The sequence below is a fragment of the Tachypleus tridentatus genome, chromosome 13, assembly GCF_004210375.1.
Source record: "Tachypleus tridentatus isolate NWPU-2018 chromosome 13, ASM421037v1, whole genome shotgun sequence".
NCBI classification, from domain to species: Eukaryota; Metazoa; Arthropoda; class Merostomata; order Xiphosura; family Limulidae; genus Tachypleus; species Tachypleus tridentatus.
Window position 1 is genome coordinate 72051828 of NC_134837.1, and position 22884 is coordinate 72074711.

At 32.3% G+C, this 22884-nt stretch overlaps 1 protein-coding gene across 1 annotated transcript; it reads right to left on the reverse strand.

Moving 5' to 3' along the window:
- Positions 1-1363: 1363 nt before the first annotated feature.
- LOC143236182 (septin-2-like) lies at positions 1364-22784 on the reverse strand. Its single transcript, XM_076474469.1, has 9 exons — positions 22650-22784; positions 20974-21097; positions 19922-20035; positions 8903-8984; positions 7727-7867; positions 6129-6246; positions 4954-5043; positions 1908-2003; positions 1364-1387 (listed from the first exon to the last, which is right to left on the reverse strand). The coding sequence occupies exons 2-9, from the start codon at positions 21095-21097 to the stop codon at positions 1364-1366; spliced, it is 789 nt and encodes a 262-aa protein (XP_076330584.1). The 5' UTR covers positions 22650-22784.
- Positions 22785-22884: the final 100 nt, after the last annotated feature.

Sequence of the window (22884 nt, forward strand, 5' to 3'; positions counted from 1 at the left end):
TGGTTCTCATTTCAACTGGTGAGGGTTTCTGTTTTTTAACCAAAAATTAAAGATACTTATGAGAAGAAAATTACTAATCATTTTATAATTATATAATATACTATACTACATAATTATCTTTACTTAAATGGGATTCAGGCCAAGATTTGTTTTGAACAATATTTTCTAAAGTGTTTCTATAAGAATTTAGTGAAACACTTGTTATATCACTATATGTTTTGCTAAATACTAAAAAACACAAATTTACTATTTTTATGTGTGGTTATAGATTAATGACTGATATAATTTAGTCTACAAAAAAATCATCTATAATAATGTGTTTTTTTTTAGATGTGGCAATAATAATCCATTGCATTTATTCACACCTACCTCTATAGTGATTCTAGATGGTAAAATAGCAATTAATCTAACAATTTGACAGGAATAATCCACTGTGTACATTGTTACCTTACTTTCTAGTGATTCAAGGTGATAACAATCAACATACTGAGTACATTTCTATTAGTGTTTAAACAGGTACTATAATCTTAATTGGATGTCTGAAAATTTCCAACCACTTTCAAGACAACAGTTTCTAACATGCAGAAAACATAATGAACAGTGATGAAACATAGTTTAGGTTTACTTCATGTGCAATATTATCTTAATTTGTCTAGCAAAAGTATACCTAACACTAGTGATAATAAATATTTATGAATGTTTAGACATAAAGCATAAAAAAAGAAAGATGAAAATGATATTAACTCTTAAAACCTTTCAGTGGTCTTGGTGTATATTGCATAGGCCTGCAAAGTATAGGTTAATGTATGTATTCTAACTAATAATCAGGTACAGTAACAAATTCAGTGAAACATTCCTCCACTTTTTCTTTCACTAATTTAGTGGTTATGAAAGTAACAACAAGGTATAAAGCTTTAAACTGTTTCTTTGAATTGAAATTATTAACTTACTGATATTAGTAACTGGTAATGACACAAAGTAGTTTTTAATGGTTCACCCTGGCTGACTGCCATTACACAATATCCACATTGTGCATACTATATTTGTACATGACAAGATATGCAAGTTACTGCATTACAGAGTGCACCTGTGCTATCAGAAACATTAGCACAATCAATTAGCAGAGCTTACCTAATTTCTCATGCAGTGAAGTGAAACAATGGCTCTATGTCAACATTTACTGCATCCTAATACGTCAAACTATGACAATCAGGAGCTAGCTACAGTTGAAACATGTCAAACTAGTTTTTTATAACTGTAGAAGCTTCTGAAAGGTCAATTCAATAATTTACAGTATTCACTATTACGGATTACAGTTATCAGGTTTAGAAGTTCCCTTTGAATGATAGGCCTCGTTTCTGTCCTAAGTTGTCAACTGTGCCATGCTCTGAAATATGGTAACCACAAACCAATTAATAGTGAAACAGACAACAATCATTTAACAAATAAAAATTTAAACTGAACTAATAGAAAATTTGCTGCTTACTTAATTGTCTCCTATATTCATAATTGAAAATGGAAGAAATAAAAGTAAGGTATAAGCATAATGAACACTTAAACAACTTAACTTATAACAAACTCAAGGATTTTTGTACAATGTTAAAGATTAATGACTTATTTATCAAGCTGCTGGGCCACCACTAGAAATCAAGTTTTATGACTTTGCTTCCACTTTTATCTTCACTTTTGCATCATGTTCTCTTTTGCTTAATGTTTTATCTTAAAAATAACAGTTTGTCTGCAGCACTGTTTAACATGACTTACACTTTGTACAGTTTTTTTCTAGAACCTGGAAACAGCCATGACAGACGAGTACCTGGGTGTCCAGTAAAAATACTAATTCCTACCAACTGTTTAGTGATTCAAGATAAAACAGAAACACTTATTTTTTAATAATCAGTATTTACCTTGACAGTACCCCATGTGTATTGCCTAGCTCGAATCATTTTATTTCCAAATCTGATTGTATCAGTACTTCCAACAATGGCAAAAGGAACTTGCTTCTGTATGAAAGAGAAATATGAAAAATATATTTATTTTAAATGTCTTATTTTGCAAAGAATAAAAAAGGATCGATTGTCTTGTTACACTCTATTACTGCTAAGTCTTCAATAGCCTATACAAGTAAAACAAACACTATGTATGAGGGTTACAGTGTTACAACAAACTTTAAAGTCTGAAAAGGTATTGCACTTGTACTGATATAATCTAGGAATCAGTATATACATTGTCACTTTACAGGTCTTTTTTGCAAAGGCATTCTATATCTTTGTATTACTCAATATTTCAGAATAAACTTTCATGGTTGTTAAGACTATATATTGTGCTTAAATAATTATTAAAATATAAGTGTGTGTAAATAAAAAATATATTTCTCCCAGTTGAAAGAATTGTTGGATTTATTCTTGGAAAATGATTAACTAAATAGATAAACATACATTTACTGTTTAAGAGCAGTATAAAATAATTTGATTTCAAAGTCAGATCATGGAAAGAGTTTACACTATTTTATATGTTCAATAGTTAAGTGAGTATCTCTTAAAAAAAGAAACTAAGTCAAACTTTACACTTTATCTATAAGTTGTTTTTTTCTCTACTGCAGTATATAGATACATACAGTTAAAGACAAAATCAAACATAAACCAGTAAAAAATGATAATATCCTGTCTGTTTAAAGGTGAGGTTAACAGAAATGTAGATGATAAAACTGATTATTAAAGGACACAAACAACACAATATAACACTCAAACTTAAAACAACATAAATCCTGATTATTTAAAGGCAAGGTTAAAGAACAATAGAAGATAAGAAGCACCCTAATTATTTAAAGGCAGTGGTTAAAAGAACAATACAAGATAACAATCAGTGATGTCGAGAAAACCCACTTGTAGAGAAATATATATAAAAAGCATTTCGTTTGGGTTGAGAAAATATTTTACGTCGTGAAGAGCGAACAAAGTTACCTCTTTCTTTCTTTGTGAACCTGACGATGACCGAAGAAGATCGAAGCGTTGTTCGCTCTTCTCGTAAAATATTTTCTCAACCCAAACAAGCCGCTTTGCATATATATATTTCAATACAAGATAACAAGCACCCTGGTTATTTATAAACAAGGTTAAAAGAATAACAGAAGATAACAAGAACCCTGATTATTTAAAAATAAGGTTAAAAGAACAGGAGATAAAAAGCTCCCTGATTATTTAAAGGATATTTGGGATATTTAGAATATTTTACCATTAATAAACATGTTACAAATTTATAAGATTAACTTTTTATTTTTAAACTTATAATAATAAACTCTTGTTTATCATTATTTTATCATTCACTACCTCTCATACATACAAGATGTTAGGTGTATAAGTTGTAAAAGTGACAGAGATGAGGTGAAGCACACCAGTTGTAAATGTAAGATCATACATAGAGATGATGTTAGGCCATACACAGAGATGATGTTAGGTACACAAGTTGTAAATGTAAGATCATATGCAGAGATAATGTTAAGTACACCAGTTGTAAATGTAAGGTCATTACACAGAGATGATTTTAGGTACACAAGTTGTAAAGTTATATACAGATATTATATTAGGTCAACAAGTACCTACTATAACAGTCATATAGTTACAGTTGCAAAGGGTCATCCATACTATCCATCCTAATTTTAGGCTAGTTTTCTGATTAAAGGTAGGCAGTAAACTCTTTCTCTATTCCAATTGAACAGTGAATTTGGTCAGTATTACAATACACCAATGACCCCAGAGAATTAGGTACAATTTTTTCCTTAGCAGCAGAATGCAAACCATGGATTTGTAGATTCACAGCCGTGCCAGCTGAACTGTAGCTGTACTCAGCCCTTAAGAAAAGAACTAGTCTTAGGGTATAAAATGCTGAGCACAATATTTAGTTATAGTGCATGCATAATATCACACATTCTTTAGTTGCCCATAGAAATTTCTGGTAAGAAGGGTGTCTTTCTACAAAGAACCTCTGTACTTTCCACATTTTTGTGGAAAGAGGTGTCAATAAGGATATATTTTTCTAGAATATTATCACAATAAGTGCTGGAGAAATATCTACATATTGAAATCAGTGATGTTAATGTATACCAAAGTATCTACAGAATCTAAGAAACAAGAAAGCAATGTAACCTTAACTTACAGAAGTGTTGAATGCAGCACAAATAAGTAACTTGAGTATTTAAGAAATTTGGTAATACCCAAGAATTTCTATTAATTAAATGTAAAAATGAACTGAACTGAAACAAGAATTAGTAATGGATTCTTACATTTAGGTTTCAATTAATTTATATATGCATCTATTTTACATTTAAAAGATAAATAGGGGCCTCCAGAGAGCAACACCAGATGATCTGATCTGAATCCTGATTCTTCCTATGCTACTCCTCAGATGCCCTCAACAAAGTTTGGTAGAGAACAGTAGTATCATATGAAAAAGAAATGCCCTAAAGAGGGCATAGAGGGATATCTGAAGCCACTCTATTATTTCTTGAAGTGAACCTGAAATGTATGTGCTACATTTGTTTGAGACCAGTCAAAAACTCTAAGCATGTAAGTATACACACAGACATACAATGACCCCAAAAGAACGAATGGCATGTGGATCAGATTCAAATGCCAATCCCCAAATAAATTTCTGTAGAGCCATGTGGGTGCATACCATGTTTGGTTCAGATAACAGGAAAAGTGAATTCAGATGAAATTCTGTTATGTAGATCTGTATACTATATAAATTATGTCTTGTACACCTTATAGAGTTCATTCTCATTCATTAATAAATGGAATTAATTTCAGCCAATAATTGCAAACTATGGAAAATCTGAAAATAATTTTAAAATTTCTAGCTTAGGAAAAGTTTACTTTATTCAAATTCAATATAAAGAAATGCAACACGTCAAGCAGTGTTACCTTACAAGAAACAAAGATCTTGTTTACTTACATTCATGTTGGCATTCAGCTCAGCAACATTTTCATCATTTGTTGGAAACTGGTAAATCTGAATTCCATTGGCTACCAGCTCACTCATGATCTATGTAAACAGCATAGTTCTATGTAATACTCAGATGAAAACTTTAAGTCAAACAGTTTCACAAAAATCAGCATATGGAAAACTTGTTAAAGGAGAGATAAATGTCTTCCACAGTTAATTGATTATGTTAATTTATACAACTTGCTTTACAAGTTTAATGAAGACTGATGCTTTCTGAAAATTTTACCCTTGAGTTTCACATCTTCACATCCACGTATGCAAAACTGATATTACAACTTCTTTTTTAAATCTTAGCTGGTCAGTCTCACTTTAGTTTGTAATCTGATTATGAAAGGTGACACAAATGTCACAGAATACACCAAACTATGACACTAGCACCACTTGAGTTTGTAATCTGATTAGCAAAGGTAATACAAACATCACAGAATACACCAAACTATGACACTAGCACCACTTGAGTTTGTAATCTGATTAGCAAAGGTAATACAAACTGTAACAGTGGAGAAAAAGAACTTTAACAAGATCAATGCAGCTTGACGATATGTAATAAAATATCACTTTTCCTTGTAATGGAATATCTGTCCTACTTAACCATCAAATGCAATGAACTGTGTGATTATTTCCATGTATAATAGTAAAGATTAATTGATTAAAGTATGTAACATGATTTACGAGTACATTTAATTATGAAATGAAAAAACTAAGAAAAGACTACAAGTTTTTCTTCCTTTTTCAGGATTTTGGTTAATATTTCAAACTTCCATTTTGAAAATGTCCAAGTTTCCAGGTTTCTTTTGAAATACAAGAAATAACTGATTTACTGTTATATATTTTCACTTGTTTAAATAACTCTTAATTAAATTATTTGATGATGCTTTCTTTCAGTGGAACTCTCCACATGTTAATTTACAATTCTAGTTGTGTGTACACCTTAGGCCAACAAAGCATCAGCCATTGCTTATTGTTATCTGGCTTTTATCAAGATAAAGCTTATAATACTGACCTTTTAATAATAACTTGCAAATGATTTGTTAAGTAATAACACTGCTTAACAGATAATAATGAATTATACATAAGACTTCAAGTCTTCTAAGTGACTGTTTTTTTTTGACATACAACTTTACCTTTATCTTGAAATGTTGCAGCTCTGTTTTAGAAATGACATCTGATTTTGCAATAACAGGAATTATGTTGACTTTGTTATCCAACTTCTTCATACATAACAAGTCGATAGACTTCAGCCTAATTGTAAAAAAGGTTATTTCCAACAAGATGTAACTTGGTATTAAAATCAGTCTGTTGACAATATTACAGATACTTCATTTATAACTATCCTCTTTACAATGTATCTCTAGAGAAATTATCTCAGTTATTAATTCATAAAATAACACAGTTTAAAGGTAAAAATCTTATAATAATCAAAAAACAACTTAGGTGTGTGTGGGGGGAGTAGTTGCAGTCAAAAAAGGGAAAATGACTGAGCATGTGACTTACATGTGCAACATTTATAGTACTGATATCAATTATAGAGCAAATATTCATTCATTAGTTAACTAGGGAGCATAATTTGTTTTACTATTTTGCTATAAATTTATTATCAATGTTGTAAGTGTAGCTACCAATTTGGTGAACCAACTCGAGACTTCTTTCCTCAAATTCATACACTAAATCCTTTTGTTGGTCACACCTATGTTTTCCACAGCTGAGGTGTTTTTTTGATTAGTTATCCTGACTTTTCATTAATACATACCAATGTTCATGTTTTTTTTATAGGAAAACCATATTGGGCTATCTGCTGTGTTCTCAGAGGAATTGAATCCCTGAATTTAGCCTTACAAGTTCAAAAAGTTACTTCCACCATGCAATCAGTACAGCTGTATCAAGCACCATTACTTACTCTAATTGCTTAATCTAATATCATGTGATACTAAACATTTTTTATTCTTGATGACTAGAAACCCAATTGAAATAAAAATGTATCTCAGAATGGCTGGTATGGGTATTAACACTAAATGTTGATACATTAATATTTTTGAGCTAGCATAATTTAATAAAACTTAGTAAATTCATACTGAAAAGTTGAGAAGGAATGACTGATAATAATAATCCCCCCTTATGATTCTTTTGAAAACTTGAGCTAGAATCTGCTAATCTAGTTTGCTTGGCCTAATCAATAGTCATTATTCTTCACATCATTCCACATAGTTTTGCTGCTCTAAATCAGCTGTCTTTAATTTGAAGGACAAAAAACTAAAAATGGTCCAAAAAACATTAAAACTTGTAGCTGATGTGACTTTATGAGTAAGGATAAATTTTCAACAAATCTGAACAGTTGTTTATTCAATAACTTTGCACACGTGGCTGCATTTACACAAAATGAGACTTCTTATTATAGGTGGAAATGATCTATCAGTATATAAACTTTGAAAAACATATATAAAAAATGTTTCTCTAACAAATACATCTTTTCTACTTTTGATGTGAAGAAAAAAAAGGAAGAAATTTGATCAAAACTGGAGATATCTCAGATTTTTCTTAATGAATTGTCTTCAAACATGAAGTTGGACATATAATAAGTACAAACAACAACATCAGTAATGAAACTTACCCAAGTCCAGTTGGACACATCACATACAGACAAGAAAATCAGTAAATAAACTTACCCATATTCAGTTGGACCCATCACATAAAGACAAATATTCACATAAGTAATGAAACTTACCCATGTCCAGTTGGACATATTAAGTAAAGACAAGCATGAATACGAGTATCATGAAATTCTGAAAGGGAGCGTTGGACTTTCAGTTCTTCCTGTAAATAGCTTTCAAACTGAGTGTCAATATAATCCACAATTGTTTTGAAGCTACAAAAGAAGAAATGAGATTTGTGTCAACTTCAGTTAATAGATATGACATTTCAGTTTTGCTATATCATTCCTTAAGAAGAATTAGATGCAACTTCTTTCAATATATTTTAGACATTTTAACTTTAGGTAAGTACAGTGTGTAATACCTTGTTAAAAAATCCTAGTTGCAGAAGTTGATATTTTCCATGTTAAATAGTTATTAGTTTCCTTGTTATACTGCTCAGCCATTGTTATTATTTGTTACTAAATATTCCATTATTAGTTTGATATTTCAAGTCATTTTATATTAAAATTCACAACATGTCAGCTGTTCTTTATATGATGCTTTAAGTGCCATTTGTTACCTTCATTAGTGGCATGGGTACCAAAACAAAGTAATACAATACTGAGGAACTACAGAAAATTTCAGTCAAGCCTATGTTATTCAAATATATTAACCTTCTATCGTATATAGTAAAACAGAGGTAACAAATGCACCTTCGTTACTTATTACATACACAAGTGCTTTATTTCTGTAGGTGAATGGTTTTACTTACAGGTAACAATCTAAATAAACCTTGGAATTATTTTTGTTTGTGCCTTAGTTGAAAAATATTATTTCCAGGTAACATATACAAAATATAGCACAGAAAGATTTTCTTCTGAACTATATATCTATTTAAATAACAAATTCAAAGAAAACATTTCCACATATTTTCATGTGTACAAAAGACATTTAATGAAATCAAAACGTTAGTCTTCTAGCAAATAACTTTGTACATTGAGAAGATTTAGCAATGAAACAAGATATTAAATGTCAAAAAGTTTTATACGAAAGATTTATTAATTATAATTATGTAATTACTTGTATATTAACATACAAACAGTTTTCCTAACTCCAAACCTACATATATTCATTGAATTGTCTAATTACAAACTTCTTTACTTAACACTAAACTATACTTTATGGATTATGTTCAAGACCTGATTTCAAAGATATAAAGTAACTCTTTTGCAACAATAGTTTAATAAATCCTTTTTTAAGAAGCATACCTATCTTCTTTGTTGATTTGGTCACCATATCCCACAGTCTCTACGACAGTTAATTTCAGTTTAACATTTTTCTCCTGTAATTCTGTAAAACAAAAACACAAACTTCTAGCAGTACTTTATCAAAAGCTATCCACATTTAAGTAACCCATATGTGATTCTACAAAAAAATGAAAATATCCAATTATACTTCATTTTGGCGTGGCTCTTCAAACGAAAGTTGACATTTTAATTACCATGTATTTCAAACAGATATTAATTTACCCATAGAACAGATAGTTATTATCTTTCTCTACTGCTGAAAAGTTTTTCCACAAATGCTGAGCTTTTAAACAAAGCTGTACACTTAATAAGGTGTATCGTGTCAGTTTACTGTGCAATCAGACCAGCTCTCTTTAGAGCTGTATGGAATATGCTAACTGATTAACTGTCATGTTTTTTTAAGAATTACATTCAACAAATTCAATATTTTCACAAGACTTTGACACTCAAAACCACTGAAAATAATAATTATAAAGATTAATTTTTATTAGTTGAATATTTTCACGTGTCACAATACTGATCGACTGAGCTGAGCAACCTTGAATTAAATGAAAATAATAAGAAATCATGTTATTAACATTTTGATTCATTCTACAGTTGGAATAACCCCAAGCAGTAATAACTGAAAACAAAAGGTTAATTGGTTATTTTAAAACATTAACTGTGTTAATCCTAATTTTGAATAACTGATTATTTTATGACGTTAACTGATTTAATCCCAATTTCAATTAATTCATTATTTCATGACATTAATTGATTTTTGATAACTGGTCATTTTATGTTATATTAATTGATGTACTTGAGTATAAAAAAATCATGTTAATTGCCCAGCTTTAATATCTCTCCCAACAGGACAAAGAAACATTTTCCACATTTGCCATACTTCCCATAAGTACAATGATTATGCCAAAAGCTAATTACTGATGAAACAAGAGATGTACCCAAAGTGGGAAGCAAAATTGTGTGGTTCTGTTGGCATGTATCTTTCTGAAATACATTCTTAAGAAAGGAAAATGTTGCCTTCAGAAACATTACTCATTTCTTCACAGAGCAAAGAGCTAAAAGCCCTGCACTGATAAGACAGCCAAGGGGCAGTGAAGATAAAGCCCCTGGAGTGTACCTTGTGGGAGGGAGACTGCATTCGGTACATGTATGGATACTCTTAGTATAAACACAAGTGTTGGTACAGGATGGTAACTAAAACAGCCTCTTACAGTCACATAGCAGCAAGATTACACTGATCCAAGGAGAAACTTTCCATATCAACTTCCCATTGGCACTGGGGAACCAAGAGTTCTCCCTTTCTCTAGAACAAAACAAGAGAAAGGAATTCATATAGGGAGTACAAGAGATAGGTGTATGGACTGTGGATAAATAATCTATAACATGCATAAGGTCCAATACTGAAAGACTGTGTAATGAGTTACCACAAATAGGGACAGCAAAAGTTCATTAGGTGTGATATTGAGGAAACACTCCTATTATTGTTCTTTTTTTTGTAAAAGTAGTACAGTATGGAAGGTAAAATATATAATGTTAAAACAATAAGGTGTTGAGTAGATGTAGATGGACTTAACACTTTTTGTTATTCCCTACTCAATGCAAATTTTGGAATATAGAAATGTATTCTTTGTGAAGAAACTCTATTCACATGGTGGATTCCAACTGTCTTTGGTATACAAGTAATGGTGAAACTGTGAGCCTATGGCTTATATTTACAGAACTACTACAGTGCTGGCCAAAATCGTAAAGCCAATGAACATAAAGAAAAAATATGGATTTTGCATTGTTAGACTCAACCACTTACCTGAGAAGAGCTTCAAAAGATGAAAATAAGAAAAAGGGAAATAAAAATAAAAAACTTTTTCAGTGTTTAATAGGGAAAATGTGAACACTATGAAATTAGCCTAAATACTAGCTGGTCAAAAGTTTAAGACCATACCACAAAAAAGTCCTAAACAGGGAAGGAAATGCCCAACAAGAGGTCTCAGTAGTGAGTTGCACCACCGTCATTGTGAATAACTTCAAACATTCGCTTTGGCATGGTCGATATAAGCGTTTGCAGAAGGCTGGCTGGAATGTTATTCGAAGTGGTGAAGATGGCTTCGCAAAGATCATGCACTGTTTGGAATTGACGTGCATTTCTACAGACTTCCCTTCCATCCACCCCCAAACATTTTCAATGGGGTTCAGTTCAGCTGAACACGCTGGATGGTCCCTGTATAACCTGAAGCTCCATTGTTCCATGGAAGGAGAAAGCACCTCAGACCATGATGGAACCTTCTCCACTCTGTCATGTAGAAAATGTCTCTGGTGGGATATTCTTATCGTGCCAGTAACATTGGAAGCTATCTGGACCATCCAGGTTAACTTTTTACTCAGAGAACAAAACCTTCTTCCATGTTTGGTGCTTCTCAGCAAAGTTTAACCGAGCTGTTTTGTGGTGTGGAAGGAGGCGTGGCCTTTGAAGACATTTACAATTTTTAAAGCCTTCCTCTCATAGATGCCATCTTATTGTTATTGAGCTGCATTCTGCATTCGTAAGGCCTTAATCTGGTTCCTTGATTGGCTGGTATCTTGCCAGACAACCCGTTGAATCCTCCTGCTCAACACTGGCAAAATTTTTTTGGGCCAACCATTTGAAATTCTCATTCCGTATCCCTCAGGGTCTTTTAAGAAATTTGCAACAGCAGTTTTACTATTCCCAATCTCACCAGCAATGGCACGTTGAGAGAAACCTTGCTTTTGCAGCTTGACAATTCTGCCATGTTCAAACTCTGTCAACTTTTTAACCTTTGCCATGTTTTTACCCAATGTAACACAGGAAATGTCAGTGGGAGATGGTGACAACACTAATGCTTGAACACAAATGACTAAATTTTATTACGTGTTTAACGATTAATGCTTTGTTTCAGTATGGTCTTGAACTTTTGACCAGCTAGTATTTAGGCTAATTTCATAGTGTTCACATTTTCCCTGTTAAATGCTAAAAACGTTTTTTATTTTTATTTTCCCTTTTCTTATTTTCATCTTTCAAAGCTCTACTCAAAGAAGTGGTTCAGTCTAACAATGCAAAATGCATATTTTTTCTTTATGTTCATTGGCCTTAAGAATTTGGCCAGCACTGTATATTGTAAATCTAATGTCTGAACTACGATTTTACACTTTTTCAGTTTAATGATCATTGATGCTGTAATTTCTTTAACCACATTACAAATAATAATTGTTTTGTTTATTTGTTTTTGAATTTCACACAAAGATACACAAGGGCTACCTGCACTACCTGTCTCTAATTACAAGTATAAGACAAGAGGGTAGGCAGCTAGTCATCACCACCAACTGCCAACTCTTGGGCTGCTCTTTATTTAACAAATAGTGGGATTGACTGTCACATTATAATACCCTCATGACTGAAATGGCAAGCATGTTTGCCTTAACTACCTTGCCAGCAAATGATAATAAATAAGCTTACTTATTTATGTGCTCTAATGCAGTTTCCTACAAAGTGCCAGGGCACAGATCATTATTTGCCAATTTATCAGTAACTTTCACTACTTTTATCTGCGTCCTACAACTAACCTTAACCCTTTTGCGATGAGCGAGTAAGTGCACATTATAATGTTTTAGTGAGTTACATTAAAAATTTAAATTATTTAATTATCATGGTATACAAATAAACTTGACATCAAAATGTAGATAAATCAATTTAATAGTATACAAGTTTTCAGTTTTAATTTTATAGGGGTATATTTAGAAACAACCTCAATCACCTCTAATGCGAGAATTTTGACATTTGTTCTCTATGCATCCCCTTTAATCAAATTTATATGTCACCCCTCTGAGGAGTACAAAGTTTAAGGTAAAGTACTTCTTATATTGTCATCATTGATCAAACAAAGCAAAATTTTTATCTCCTTTAATTTATTTGTCTAATTCCAGAGATCAACCACATAGAAAATCAGACCACTCCTGACACATCCTTTCTTTTAAAATATTAAATCACAACTAATGTTACCAGGCAGCACTGAAATATTCACAAAATCTATAGTGGCACAATAGCTTTTTGGGTTGGGAAACTACTATAATGTAAATCAATGCCAAATATGGAGGCTGCTTTCAGGGAATTCCAGTGAAAATGTCTTCAGAAAAACTAACATTTTTGTAAATTGAACATGTATTTCCAATAATAGTTACCTCAGCTGACAATATAGTTATTCTTTGATATTGGCTTTGCCTATCTATGCATTGCTCCCACATGCTACAACCCTTTTTGTTCCACTTAAATGCCCTGTGCAATATCAAATTTGCAAACTTCTCCATCCTTGTCAATGCTTCCTCTATCCTGGTACTGTAAATAAGCAATTTATTTAAATAATGTAATCTCTTTAGTGGGGAGGCAGGATAGGAGAGTGTTAGATGAGGCAAATATTATTCGAAATACATTTGCAATTTAGTAAAATGTTAACTTCAAAAACATACTGAAAATATAGCTAGAATCCCACAACAAGAAGGCGGAGGAATTCTTCATTACGAGAAACCCATTTGAAATAAAAAGATATCTCAGAACAGCTGGTATGGGTATTAACACTTTTACTAATAAAGCAAAGAACAATGTTTCAACCTTCCTAGGTCATCTCTGTGTCAACCTGAAGATGACCTAGGAAGATCGGAAACATTCTTCTCTGCTTTATTAGTAAAAGTGTTAAAATCCATACCAGCCATTCTGAGATACAAGAAGGTGGAAGAGCAGGTGCAGGCACAATCTGTACAAAATGCATCTGCATATAACAGTGATGTACCAAGATAAAAGTGGTACACAAGTGTTAAAACCATACTACAAGCAGAACAGGTATGCTCTTCACCTGTAACCTAGTTCCTGTATCAAGGGTGGAATAGTAAGTGAATATTCATCATTATAGGCCAGCCCCAACCAGAGAGCCAAGGTTCCAAAATTATGGGATGGAATTAAGAGGTCTTGGTCATTATATCCTGCACTGGGAGCTAGAGATATTGAACCACAATTTTTTTATTGCATCCCAACTTCTAGCCATGGAGTGATACATTTGAACCACTTGAATTACAATAAGAAAATAAAACTGAAGTTGACAAACTTTCTCCTCCATCTGATGAAGTTCAAAACACAACATCCTAGGTTTGGAATGATGGAATCATTTATGCCGTACTGAACCAAAGGATCAAAATTCATCTAGTCTGGAATTATGAACATTCATCCTCATTCCTCAACCAAGGGAACAAGGAGTATTCCACTTACCTTTGGAATTATGGATAGGAGATAGAGCTTGTGCTGAACCAAGGACCTAGGTTGGGACCACTACTTGTGCAAAATTATGTGGAGATAATGGACCTCCTTCCATGAACAATATACAAAATAAACATTTATCAAAGAAAACAGTCATGCACTTCTCAACTGGATAGCTTAGTATCAAATCTGAACTGGTACTACAAGTAGGCTCCTGCATAGGCTGGTGCCATTTTACTGACATTTGGGAAAAACATCCAGGGACCCAGGTAGAAGGACCCCAACTTTGCCCTCATCTCCAAGAATGGAAAAAACACACTATCACTCTGGACTGGAAGTGACTGGAAACTGGATATAAGGACTCTCTAGCTCCACTAGTAGAATCTGAGGAGTAATGCATGTAAGGAAATCACGAGGAATAGTGCATTGGAAATAGTGCAATAGATAAATCACATTCCCTGAATTTTGAAAAGAAAATTGACACCAATTTTCTCATTCATTGATTGGCAGGTACAGGCAGAATCATCTTTTGCTTTGCTCATGATAGTTCTTGAGTGGTGGTCCACAATAATATGGTCATACCATCTGTTAAGAACTCAAATAGTCTCATGATAATAAAATTGTTTGCTAGTGTGGAATTGCATCAAGAAAAGCACACTTGTCTGGGCAACACTTGCCACAAAGTGTCATCCAGTGACCCAGTGTCAGAGACCTTGGAAAATAGAAACAAGACTGAAAAAAGTATCTCTCCTCCTTTTAATCCAGCACACATTGTTAAAGCCAACCATGGGGTAGGGGAAGATTCCCAAAAGAAAGCTGCCCACCCATGTAAAGAACATTTAAGAAAAACATTGGGAGAAGTATGAATACCAGCCCATAAGATGTCCCTCACTGGATAAATAAAATGGACAGTAAAAGACAAATGTATTGAATCTGATGAAATGCATCACAGAAGATACTTCACCTGTAAAGACCAAAATATGGAAAATTGATATTTAGGAATCCACCTTAATGAAATGGGGAAAATCAAGGGAAACTGAAGAATCCCAATGAAAACACAGTCAAGATGATCACCACAAAAGGAAGTAAAGTGGGTCACACAATGCTCCCGGGGCCTGACAAGCCAAAACAAATCATCAGATTACAATCATTTGCAGAGATGAGAAAAAGATGGCAAAAGAATTGCAGAGATGGATTTATCCCCTTGAATAGATGCCAGACATTTAAGAAAAGACCTATAAGGTTGTAGCAGGACTCAGGAGAAAGAGAAAACCCTGGAATATGTTTTATTGAAAAAAAGTGATTACATTATCTAACTGAGATGTTTATATACACTACCAGGATAGTGTGTGCTTTAATGAGAGTGGAGAAATTTGCAAGGATATTTTATTGGAATATAAAAGATCAAAGCTTAGATAGACACAGCCAATGTTGAAGAACAGCTATATTATCAACAGATGTTAAGTATGCTTTGGAATATCCAGATTCCTTGAGGGGTTTGGTTGAAAAATTTTACTTGTGTGGGTAAATGGTTGATGAGAGTGAGTTAGTTGGTTGATTCAGTGTTTTATGGCACAAAGCAGCTAGGCTATCTGCACCAACATCCAGTAAAAAGTTAAAATTAAATTTAGTAAAATTCATAAAAGGAAATTAAGGTAAAACAAAGTTTAAAAAAAACAAATAGCATAAAACCAATGTTTACATCTAGTCTACAACATTAAGGGAACAAGTACAGTAAAACAAGTTGTAAAGAACTTTCTGTAGCATAATTGTAATTATCATAACTTGCCAGGAAGACTAACAGGTAGGTGCAAAAACCACTGTCAGTCACATGAAGTTCACCTTTCAAGTCCTGGTTCTGAGTTATTTGATGTAATGACCATTTTCAAAAAATAAAGTAATAAAAGTTTTAAAAGACTTGTAGTAAAATAATAACTCACCAGGAAGACAAACAGGTAATTAGAAAAAACCACTGTGAATCACCTGAAGTTAGCCTTTCCAATTCTGGTTCCAAGTTATTTGACATTGTGGCCATTTTCAAAAAGTAAAGTTTTAAAAGACTTGCAGCAAAGTTTTAATAATGACTCTCCAGGATGACTAATGGGAAGTTCAAACAGCAGTGTTAGTTACCTGAAGTTGGCCCTTCCGGTCCTGGTTTTCAGTTATTTAACATTACGGCCATTTTCTAATTTCAAATCGAAATAGATGGACTTTGATTCTTAAAAGGGAATCACATTAAAAAATGTCTAATGTATAAATTAAAAAACCTAAATGTCATTAAAAAGATTAATGGCATTTAAAAAACTAAAAACATTACCAAGGTGGACAGTCTCACCATCACCAATAACACTAACGCTATGGACAAACCTTGAGACAGAACATGTTTAAAATGGTGCTGTCATTGAGACTTGTAACAATGGCAAGAAAGTAAAACGCGGCTTATTGTGACCCGAGTGTTACACAGACTACACACTGGTGCATCAGTTCCAGATAAAAGAAAACAATGAGTTAAAAAACTGTGACCAATGCGTAGTCTAGTTAGAACAACTTCCTCCTTTCAACATTATGGAAGGTAGACGGCCAAAGCCCAATACAGGGTTTTATTTGAAAAAGCTTGTTGTCGTGTTGCTCACTCCAAGTGGACTGCCAGCTGGCACGGAGCCGAGCCTTAAATACAAGACCATAGTCCATGTATTGAATAAGCACAGTGGTGATAGTGCCGGAACAGATAGATTTAGCTGCTGTGTCTGCAAGCTCGTTCCCGAGAATACCAACATGGCCTTGTATCTCCTGTCCATTAAAAATTTTTTAATAAACATGGGTAAATGGCCACGTAACCCATATGTATGGAGGTCTCGCAAAACACCATACCTCCATGTTATGGGTGGATGTTTAGATCCCAGAGAAGGTAACCAGACAGAACAGAACCTTCCCTGGGAGGTCCCCTCACCCCGTACAGGAATCCACACCGAGGGGTGTAAGAGCAAAGTTTCTACCAAAGTTGAGATGTGGTTTGCAGGAAGGGGCCATAAAAAGAGGAATCCTCTATAAAAGTCTGCATGAATGAAGGATGTCAAGTAGAATTCCCTGAAATACAACTGAGGGAGTATTAGTCCAGAAAATAATTCATCATGAAGAAAATCCTAGAAACAAAGAAAGCAAGTGAACTGGCCAACAGTTGGAGAAGAAAATGGGACAATATAAAGAATAGTTTAGTGCAACCTTTGAGTAAAACTGTCAGGGTAGTGATGAAAGCCTTAAAAGGAAAAGGAGAAGAACAGAAGTTAAGAAGATGAACAAGCAAAAGATATGATAATTAATGTCAAGTTATGAGAATAAGAAAATCTCAAAGCTAGGAGAAGAAATAAAAGTGATATGAGTATATAGAAAAGATAAATCATTCAAACCACAAACCTAGAAAAGGAGTCTTAAGTTCAGGAAGGATGTAGTAACTGACAGTTGACATTAATAACACCCTAAAAGAATCTGCAATAACTGAACAGTCAGACTAATGAGGAAGAAAGAAAAAAATAATATGAGGTGAGGTGAATGTAAGACACACCTGAGAACCAGCACAGACAATTGTTGTAAAAAAACAAATGGTACATACCTGAGTTATCAGAGCAGTGGAAGACAAAGATGGGTGTTAATTGATCTTTATCTAGTATAAAAGAACCAAATGCAGGTTAAGGAAGAAGCTGGTCAAAAATATCCAAAGACAATGCAGGCTCAACAGAAGTTAAAGAAATAGGAAGTCATGAGTTGTAGGCCCAAGATGAAGAATGTATAAAAGATCTAATGATTTAAAAAAAAAAATTGCAGTAAAACTGCTCACTTAATAAAATAAAACTTTCAAGTAAGACATCTGAATCTTGAGGGGTTCCAAAAATGCAGATATGAGAAATTGTATTCAACAATATTCAAGAAGCTAAATTCATGGAAAATTGTAATATTACTGTTATTGTTTTAGTAGATTTAATAGGTCTATAGTATGTAAGCTTTGGTAATTTTTGAACTGATGAAATTAAGTTTAATTGTCAATATCTGAACAAGGGTTTAATGACACTGGGAATATTCCTTTTAAATAAACCATACTACAGACACGGACACACGTCCTGAAATCTTGTATTTTAAGTAAGAGAAGAAATCAAATTAATATAAGAACAGTTAATTCATATCAGAAGTTCTAAGTGAAACAAGTTTTAAAAATTTGCATTTTTCTTTCTTAAAATTAATAAAATGAAGGTAAAAAAGATAACACTTCAAAAGTTATCTAAAAGTTGAAAATAATAAACACAAAAATTATCCAATCTGTAATGAAAGAAGAAAATAACTGAACATTGTAAAGCCAGAAAAAAGAATGAACTTTTGGTAAACACAGTCTACTCATGGGAAGCAGAGTGCATAAACGAGAGGTATAGTGTAATATTATGAAAAATGCATCACAGACTGGTGTAGGGATAGGAGTTTTGCTCAAAGGCTTAGTGTATGTGTTGAAACTTTGCAGTGATACAAATTCAAGACACATGCTAGTGCACTGTGCAGCCAAAACAACTTGTAGGTTTTACTCACAATCATGCCTCACATTGAACAAAAAATGCTGCAGAGTTTTCATTTCTTTACCACCTAGTGTTTGTAACAACAAGGTTTTTTTTATTGTTAGTACAAAATATTGTGAATTTAATCTTACTATCAAAAGGAAGGATGTTAAATACTGTTAAGTCAACACTTTTAATATAACAACTGTGTTTTCTAAATTTGTTTATGTTCATGCATTAAATAACAGTTACTGACTTTCTACTAATAAGCTCATAGAGCCATTTATAGTGTAGAAGTTGTGCATTTAAGCCAACAGTAAAACTGCTCAGTTAAGGAATGAATGTTTGGAAGTAGGTGATGAAAACAGAAGGAATGAAAGAGTGGCCATCCAACCTCTATGTAAAATGAAGAGAGACATATATTTTGTCTAACTTAAACATAATATAGCAGGAAGAAAGAAATGATAAAAACTTTGTTGACAAAATACTCCATTAGTTCACAACACTTAGAAGACAATATCAGTGTGCAAACATTATCTTGTTTTCATAATCAAGACTTAACATGTGCCACCAAAATAAACTAGTTCTAACATGTTAATCAAGTCAACTATTGGTTATATGCTTACAGAGCCAACTGTTAAACATGTAGCAATGGGGAAACTGAAAACCAAAGGCTGCACTATGAAAGTATTGATTGTAATGTCAAATGACACTACATCTGCTATATCCTGTGACATACATAAGTGGTAATGATGCTAATTATATTACCATGCACTCTAACAGGAACAGTTTTAGTGTAAACTAGATTAATTAAAATCACTATGAAAAGAGAGAGAGAGAGACATACATATGTGGGACACCAATGTCAAACATACATCTAAGTTTGGTCTTATCTGTTTTCTTTGAGGATATTGACTAGTTGGCAACAACTGTCAGATGTTTATTTTGTTATTATTGTTGGTAGTGAATAAAGCTTGTGACTAATAACTATACAGATAATGTGATACATCTTTTAGAAGAATGTTTACTGTTGAAAACAACCTATACATCAGAACCTGCACGTATATAATGGGATTCAATTTAAAGGTTGTATCCTTTCTAAATAAATAATAATAAATACTTTTTACTAATTAGTTAATATATAAATAAAACCTCACTTAATAAATAATCTCTAATACTTACCAAACATATTTGACCGAAGCCTCACTCCTGGCAATGCATGAGAAGTCTGAGTACTATCAAAGTTGGTATTAAACAGTGAATTTATCAGGGTAGACTTCCCTAAGCCTGTTTCACCTGACACACAGAAGATCAAAGAGTTTGGTTAAAAAATTAAACCTCCAGTTGGTGGCTCATGCAGCCTATTTTCTAACCTAAATACATGTAAACTGTTGACAATACTACTTTCACGTTCATGTTAGAAATTTTTTTAACAGAAACTCATCAATGAATCACACACACATGCAAGTGTGTAACAAAAAACTTAATATAATCAATACTCAAAACCATCAGTATTTGACAAAACTCCATTATTGCTAGGCAAAAGAAAACAAAGACAACTGTAAATTGTATATTTCACAAATATTTCATTTATTACAACTAGTTTTACCATGATGTTAATGTCTTTACAGACACCAATTCAAACCATGGTCATAATAATTAAAATATTTGTGAAACAAACAAGCAGCTTTATTTTGCTTAATTCTGTCATATGAAACTGAATATTAGAGCCTGTGATCTCGATGAGAAATCGCTTGATGTAAGTGTAAAATTATGCCTGGTTTCCAGAATATTTACAGCCCTATAAAGCAATACACAATTTCAATTGGAACAAAATACATTTAAGAGTTCAATGATCATAGATTCCTTAATATGTGGAACAGAAACTGCAGAAAAATACAAAAAGTTTCACAATAAGATACAAGAGGGCTAAACAAAAAAAAAAAAAATTAAAGCATGAAGGGAGCATTTTTTTGCAAAACTCACAGTTTTCTTCTAAAATGTACTACTTTACAGTTATGTAAATAACACTGAAATTACTATTAACCTAATACAAGACTACTTTGTTTCTGATGTCTAGTTTGGTAAGGTAATAAGAGTTACCATGTATATCAATGTACAAGTCAAGAACTAGGTTTGAAAAAGATATAAAGGTAATTTACAAATACTCTGTCTATAAGTTTAGCAGAGAGATTATACATAAAACCTAAGTATACAGACTCTTGATCACTGACCTATACAGAGAATGTTAAAGGTAAAGCCTTGCTGAAGAGATTTCTTCACTAACTGGTCAGGAAAAGTATCAAATCCAACATGGCCATGTGGAGTTAAAGATCTTATTCCACTTGTGTCACGCATCTGAAACAAGAAGAAATAAAACAAATATAGTATGTTTCTAAACTTAAACTTTCCTGAAAAATATTCAAACACTCATACGTAGTAACTAAAGATAATGAATTTTTTCATTCTCAGCAAGACAAATGAAACTATTGAAAGTAATGTGTTTTCACATATCTTTTTATTTTAAACACTGTTGAATGAACAACTTCATCTTACAAAGAAAAGCAACAATAATTTGATAACATTCACCACAGTGTCATTCTTAACTATAAGTAAATTCATTTATTCCATAAAGCACATACTTTCATTCATTTCCTTAACTTATTCAAAGTTTATATAACTGTTCAAATTTCATTTATAGACAACTTTATGACAAGTATATGATCTATGTAGCTTTGTTTATATATAATGATCAGGTGGAATATTTATTTAATCATCCATTCTGAATCATTTTCAAGTGTTTTATTGCAACAGTACCCCTAAAAAATCTTTTTATCAAACAAGTAACAAAAAATAATGTCTTAACTTTAACAGATCTTTAACTTAACTTTAACAGATCTAATTAACTGTCCTCATAAAGTTAAATAATGCAACTCAGTCAACAGTCTCATACAAAGTACAAAATATTAACATGGCATTCACATTATTTTACTTAATTTTAATACAAGTTTTGTTCCCCTAAAGTTGTGTACTTTCATGTTACTTTGGATCAGTGAAATGAAGGTTCACTCCACATACACCATTTGAACTTGAATTATACAACAGCTGATTTTCATGCCTAGTCACACAACAACAAATCAACTGACAATTTTTGTATTTAAAAAACTCTACAGTAAATAATCCAGACTTTTAAAAGTACTGCACACTTCAACTTTTGGTTCAAATAATGGGATTGTAATTTCTCATTAATGGTAATTTAAATGTCATAATATCATACATAATAAAACATTAAACCTAATTGTAACATGATAACTTATGGCCAAATGTTCACTAACTTCCACCTTTTCAATTATTTCCATTTGTAAGTTAACAATATAAACTAAAGAAAACAACTCTGTCAGGAGGAAGCATCATTCTATACAAACACCAGTTTTTCAAATAATTTGACTCGAAAATTCTCAATCTGTATCTCTAGAATTAAGAAGTACAACCTTCATGTCTAACAACTTTTTAAAATTATAATCCCGTATTTTTAAGACACTTCTGTTATCAAAACTGTTTTACATTTCAGTTAATCTCCTAATCATAATACAAAAATCCCGCGTTTAAACTAGTGCTCTAACTTATACTGTTGTAGTTATCAAATTTAACTATTTTACTTATAGTTCAAGTAATACGTTTAAAAATCTTTACTTTTCTGAAAGATTTGTGTACATATTCAAACTACTGGGCTAGATACATGACGTATCAAATGTAAAATAACTTTACTCGATATTTGAGTCTTGACATACAAGCTGAGTTTTGAATATATATAAAACAAATTCCTTGCTCGACTTGTCACAACCAAAAGCATAATTCCAACCAAAGTGATATAAAAGAAAAGTTTATATTCATGCACTTTATTCCTCACCTTTTCTTTTTGGGGCGAATTAAAACCAAAATGAAAAAGAACTGTAAATTATTTTTTACCTTTTTTAAAGTTTTTCCAAAGTTTTACAGAATTAACACTAAGCCTGAAAATGAAACTTCCAATCGGAAATATAAATATCAATTCTGACATCTGGTGGTAGTTTTAACGATGTTGTATTTTTAAATATCAAAATAATATTTCTCAAATATTTATTTCACTAAATTCAAAGAGCTGA